This window comes from Sphaeramia orbicularis, chromosome 18 (genome assembly GCF_902148855.1).
Source record: "Sphaeramia orbicularis chromosome 18, fSphaOr1.1, whole genome shotgun sequence".
NCBI lineage: Eukaryota > Metazoa > Chordata > Actinopteri > Kurtiformes > Apogonidae > Sphaeramia > Sphaeramia orbicularis.
The window spans coordinates 42,531,145-42,537,238 of record NC_043974.1 but is presented as its reverse complement, the minus strand read 5'-3'; the positions used below and the strand labels follow the sequence as shown (position 1 = coordinate 42,537,238).

At 40.6% G+C, this 6,094-nt stretch overlaps 1 protein-coding gene across 3 annotated transcripts; it reads right to left on the bottom strand.

The window, feature by feature from the left end:
- Positions 1-2,266: 2,266 nt before the first annotated feature.
- Positions 2,267-6,093, bottom strand: LOC115438643 (zinc finger protein 239-like). 3 transcript variants are annotated; one of them, XM_030162394.1, is made up of 3 exons: positions 5,968-6,093; positions 4,768-4,839; positions 2,267-4,478 (listed from the first exon to the last, which is right to left on the bottom strand). In XM_030162394.1, exons 2-3 carry the CDS (start codon positions 4,783-4,785, stop codon positions 3,555-3,557), a joined length of 942 nt encoding a protein of 313 aa, XP_030018254.1. In that variant the 5' UTR covers positions 4,786-4,839; positions 5,968-6,093; the 3' UTR covers positions 2,267-3,554. The 3 variants fall into 3 exon arrangements, with proteins under 3 accessions (XP_030018254.1, XP_030018257.1, XP_030018256.1); XM_030162397.1 differs by having other exon boundaries at positions 6,020-6,056; XM_030162396.1 differs by lacking the exon at positions 5,968-6,093 and adding an exon at positions 5,528-5,667.
- Position 6,094: the final 1 nt, after the last annotated feature.

Genomic DNA, 6,094 nt, shown 5'->3' with positions numbered 1-6,094 from the left:
GGCATATTAGCACAAATTTCATTGACATCTTTCACACTATAATATTGACAAAAGTTAGAAGCATTAAAATTAGGGCTGCACGATATTGGAAATAACTGACATTGCGATTTTTTTTAACCCTGCGATATATATTGCGATATGAAAAAATACTCAGGAGGATACAATAGCTATATGGTGCCGACATAAATGGTCAAACAAATTAGTTGTATTTCCTCTCATTGTGGCAACAGGTGGAAGGCACTGTTGACACAGAACACATGGTTTAATATCATCGTTTTTGTAGCTGAAATAATTCCATTTACACTGATTTTCTCTCATTTGTTGCTAATTTTTAATGTTGTCACCAGCGATTCACTCCAAACTGATAAAGAATGATTGTAATCGGTGGATTGCTGTGTGCAGTGTCAGGTACCCTTGAAATTAGGTGAGAACACGTTGAGTTCATTTGCCTCCTACATTGCAGGTCCTGCCATGTGACTATTGCGCACACGTACATTGCGATGACGATGCTCAAACGATATATTGTGCAGCTCTAATTAATACTGGAGTAAAAGTGCACATCAGGATAAATGTCACTGTTAAAAGAGTCAGCAGAATCCAAAAATCTGTTTCATTAACATATGAAGTACGAGCCATTGTGAGTAGAAATGTGGTCGACCTTTTCAGATTTAAAGATAACAGCATGCAATATTCTCTGACTAATCAAGCACACTAGGCATTTTGGTTTTGTTAGTTGAGCGGCAGTGCAGGGTGGATGAACAATCAGTTTGTCATATTTTAGATATGCGCTGCTTTCAGAGCTGGAAGAAGTTCTGTCCTTTTCTGTCGGACAGTTTCAGAAAAGTCCTCATTCATGAAGATCCCTGTGCCCTTCAGCCTCTGGGCCCGATCCAGGTCAACCAGTTTATCCTTCAGTCGTAGAAATCTGACCGCAATGAGACGTGGTTTGTCTGAGTTACGACACAGACTTCCCAGCTCTATGCACCCAGTCCAGCTCAACCTGGACATGATCCAGTTGAAGAAAAGCTGAGAAGAGCTTCCTTACTTTGTCTTCCCGTTCAGCCACACTTTCCTTTCCTGACTCTTGAATGCCTTCAATTACAACATTGTTGCATCTTGAGTGATCTTCTAGAGATTCAGTCTTGTCAGAAAATGCCAGAAGACTTTTGCTGGTAGTGTTCAGATCAGACCTGAACTCACTGCAGTTCTTTGTCAAGGCAGAGGATGAAACTGTAAAATCATCAACATCCTTTTGAGTCATTTCTAGACTCTGTTTAAAATCCTACATTTGCTTTGTCAGGTCATTTATTCTCTTATTTGAAGAGTCCACAAACACCTGAAGATGCGATTTAAGACTTCTTTCTTGTTGTTCAAGCCAAGTTTTATAAAAGTCTTTTTGCTGATCCAACAATTCACACACCTGAGACATGATGACATACTCCTCAGAGGTGGTGGTGTTAGCTTTTGGAGGCATGGTGGTGGTCTCTGAGGCCTGCGAGGCCCAAGACTCACTTCAACAACAACAAATAATCCCTCAAAATAGGTTTTAATGGACCAAAGAGTGACAGATCAACACTCTTTGGCTTCCTCAGAGAACAGTAAGTTGAATAGATCCTTGGTTTTTGCCAGGATTCCTTAGATTTTTGTTGGATACAGGAGCAGCATCAGTTCAAGGACACGTCATTGTTTGACAACTGGAACTTAGGCTATGTTCAGACTGCAGCCAAATGTGGCCAAAATCCGATTTTTTTGTCCATATGTGGCCTGTATCCGATCTGTTAAAGACAGTTTGAATGGCACAAATCAGAATTTTTCATATCCAACCCAGGTCACTTACATATGTGGTCCTAAATCCGATACGTATCTGATATTTTGCTGTAAAAATTCAGTTTGACGGACCGGATCGCATTTATCCGACCTTTAAGTCACTGAAATGCAACAAATGTCACAATTCTGTGTCCCAGGAGGAGAAGTGGCAGGAAAAACATATTTACTTCCATAAACACAGTGCGTGCCTGCGTGGTCATGTATTACGTCAGGACCTCTTTAGTGCATGCGGGTCACTTCAGGGTCGCATTCACTTCATACTCAAAACTGATAGAAGTCACATTTAATGTGGAATATAAACAAGCACACAAAAAAATAGGATTTCCCCCAAAAATCCGAGTTGTGGATTAAGACCTGCTGTATGAACGTAGGCTTAGAGTAAAATATCAAATAGCTTTGAAACTAAAGGTTTATCTTATAAATCAGCACAGCTCCAACATTAAACGTTCACTGTTGACATTTTATTGAATGTACATCACTTTGGTGTCGTTGGACCGTCTGCTTCAATCAAAACCATAACCTCATATTGTTGAATTTACATAAACACACACACACAGAACCTGGCATTCTGCCACAATGACGCTGTTAAGCATGTGATCAGCAACTGAAAAGACAATGACTGTGAAACCCAGACATTAAATGAGATTAAGTTAAAACAACATATTTCATCACCACGAACTACTTTTAAAAGCTAATGTTAGCATTCAACAGCTGTCGAGCTAACACTATTATCTGACTCAACAGAAAACATGCCAGTTACTTCAGAAATATCGGTGAGGAACAAAAGTTTTACATTATTCCATAAATATAGAAAAGAAAAAAAATATATGATGAAGACATTAAAGATATCATAACTAAAACCTTGTAAAAGGCAAAAGTAGCACAGAGGACGCAGCGATGTAGAAAATGCTACAAAATAAAAAATAATGTAAAAACGTTATTTGTGGTTTTATTCTTTAAGGTCACAACACACAGATGTAGAGCAGTGAAAACATGTCTGATCAAATGTTCAACATCCAAATATGAAACTTGGTGTTTTAGCTGAGAACAAACTCAAAAGGTTTAAAATTCTAGATCACAAAATCAACAATAATCTCTACATGAAAGCATATTGCGATAATTATCACTTTTTGATGGCCCAGCTCTCATTTGAACATCATTTTATTTACCGAGACTTGTGTCGCAGAGAACATTTGACACCGGTAGTTTACGGTTCAGCCATGTTGGCTTTTGGATCCAGAAGTGACTATATTTGGACAAAAGGACTAAGCTGCTCAAGGCAAGAGGATCATGTTGTATTACGACATTATGTATGCAGGCACTGTCCCAAGGAAGCTACATATAAAATTTGAAATTAATTTGACCAGTAGTTTTGTCAGCCATGTTTGAAGAAATTGCTAATGAAGACGACAACGGAGCTAAAAATGAGCAGTAGTATTTCAGAATGAATCTGCACCTTTCCTACGGCATCACAGAAGACTCCAACAGTCAAGTTGTCTAAGAAGTGGTTGAATGTTAACAGTTACTGTTTAATGGTTGTTAATAGTTATCAAATAGAATATGAAACATACTTTATGATTATTCATTGCCTTTTCAGTTGCTGATCAGTTGATGAGCATAAGTGTTGTCATGATAAAATGTCAGATCATCTGTTTATACGACATCCATAGAGAACGCGTGCAGTAGTCGATGGTCCTGTAACGGTTTGATCCTGTTTAATAGTGATATCAGTTACACGTAATGACAGACACTTCCTCCGGTGATGATAGTCTCTTGTGACTCAAGCGCTGTGTCGTCGTGACGAAGGCATTGTGAATGCGTTCATGAGTCTGAAGTGCACTGTGGGAGCTTAACTTCTTCCCACACTGCTCACAGGAGAAGATGGTCTCATTGGTATCAGCGGTTCTGTGGGTGCGTTCGTGCACCTTTCGGTCCGAGATGGAGGCGAAGGCTTTGTCGCAGTGTTTGCAACAGTACGGTTTCTCTCCGCTGTGGATTCCCTGGTGGACAATGAGGTTTCTCTCCAGGATGAAACACTTCCCGCACTCGCCACACTGATGCTGCTTCTCTACATGAGTGGGCTTGTGGCGCCTGAGGTGCGACAGCCGAGAGAAGGTTTTCCCACACTGCTCGCAGCTGTATGGTTTGTCTTGAGTGTGGACACGCTGGTGCCGCCGATAGTCGCTCGCTCCGGCAAATGTTTTCTCGCAGTGTTCGCAGCTGAACGGTTTATATCCAGTGTGGACACGCTGGTGTTGCTCATAGCTCCACTCTCTGGCGAATGTTTTCCCACACAGCTCACAAGAATAGGGTTTCTCTCCGGTGTGGATGCGTTGGTGTCGCTGAGAGTCGGCAGCTCTGGCAAATGTCCTCCCACACAGCTCACAGCCAAATGGTTTATACCCGGTGTGGACGTCCTGGTGGCGTTGATAGTTATCTGCTCTGGCAAATGTTTTCCCACAGTGTTCACAAGTATAAGGTTTTTCTCCGGTGTGAACTCGCCGATGAATCGTTAGCTGCCCTTTTGTGGTATATTTTTTGTCACACAGGTCGCAGGCGAATGGCCTGTCTCCGGTGTGAATCCTCTGATGAGTCTTTAACTGACCGGCTGAACCAAACTCTTTCTCACAGTCCTCACAACGGTGAAGTTTCTGCAGATATAACAGAAATGACCAAAGTAACAACCAGCAAAATATGGAAGAACATCACAGTCAGTAATAAAATGAAAATATAGAAAAACAAAAATGACTAACAAAATGAAATACGACAAATACGATACATGTCAATGCAAAAGGTAAAAATGTTATGGTCATAGGTGGACAAACACAAGAAAACAACAAAATTATATAAAACAGACAACAATACATGACTTTAAAAAGCAGCAGAATTCCACCAGAACAAACAAATAGATGGAAATAAATAATGACACGTTAAAGTCACCTTTTGTGTTGAAGTCATGTTTCTTGGTGAGACAGCTGATGCTCCTCTGCGCCGTCAACAACCACACACCTCCTGTAGACGAATCCAGTATTAAACTACCGACAGCCTCAGTCATGTCCATTCATTACCTCAGTTCTTTTCCTTACAGTCTGAAAGGTAACAATGTCTCTCTGGTATTTGGGTTAATATACTGTCATGCTCTGTAGCTTTGTTTAGTTTTTGTTATCCTTTTCTATGGTTCAATGTTGTTTCCTCCAAGTTGTCATTCAAACATTTATCTCAGATACTTAGTATCTCTTCACAGTCTATAAAAAAAGCTTTTCAAATATACAATCTTTAACATTCTATCTGTAAAGGTTATAACGTCGTGTGAAAAGAGAGCAACCCAAGACTTATTATTTGAGAGAGAAAACACTGTTGATGATGTTGCGACAGAAAGATGTCAGACCTCCTCCAAGGCAGATCAGTCCCCCATCCCACCCCCCAAAAAAATTTAATCATTTTTAACCTTGTGCCAGTATCAACATTCCCTGAAAATTTAATCAAAATCCGTGTCCCTCCCTCCCTCCCTCCCTCCCTCCCTGGATCACCACCGAAATTTAATCATTTGTTCCTTGTGCCAGTATAAACATTTCCTGAAAATTTAATCAAAATCCGTCCATAACTTTTTGTGTTATCTTGCTAACAGACAGACAGACAAACAAACCCCGATGAAAAAATAACCTCCACCGTCCTTGGCGGAGGTAATGAATTCACTAACCATATCTGGATCCTCCACTGCCACGTCCTTAAAGCCAAAATACACAAGGCCAGCTGTCGGTAAACATTAATAGAACTGACAGCCTGCCATTGGTTCGCGACGATACACGTGACCTTAGCTAAAGCTAGTTAGCTGCTAGGCTTTTTTTTTTTTTTTTAGTTAGCTGCTAGGGTTTCGTCAAAGGAGACACTGCAGACATCGCTGCGTCGCTCGACAAGGAGAACATCCCTACACATTATTAAACCACTAAAGTTGTTCCTGCATGTTCCAAAGAAGATGGCAGTAATGTTTTAACATGTTACGAAAGTCCAGTTAACGTCTCCGGTTTATTTGTATGTGTTAGCTTAATTTGTAGCTAACATTAGCACAAATGCTAGTAACTCAAACGCATCACTTCAGAATCAACGCTTTTAAGAACAGAATTACTGACTAATACTTGCCCTTTTGGCTCTCTCAGTCGGGTTAGACTTCAGTCCCTTAGTTGTAGTTTACCCGTTTGTGTCAAAGTCGGGTTGTTACATCCGTCTTCTCCTTTTGCCTCTTCTCCGCTGGCAGACCGTTCATGCT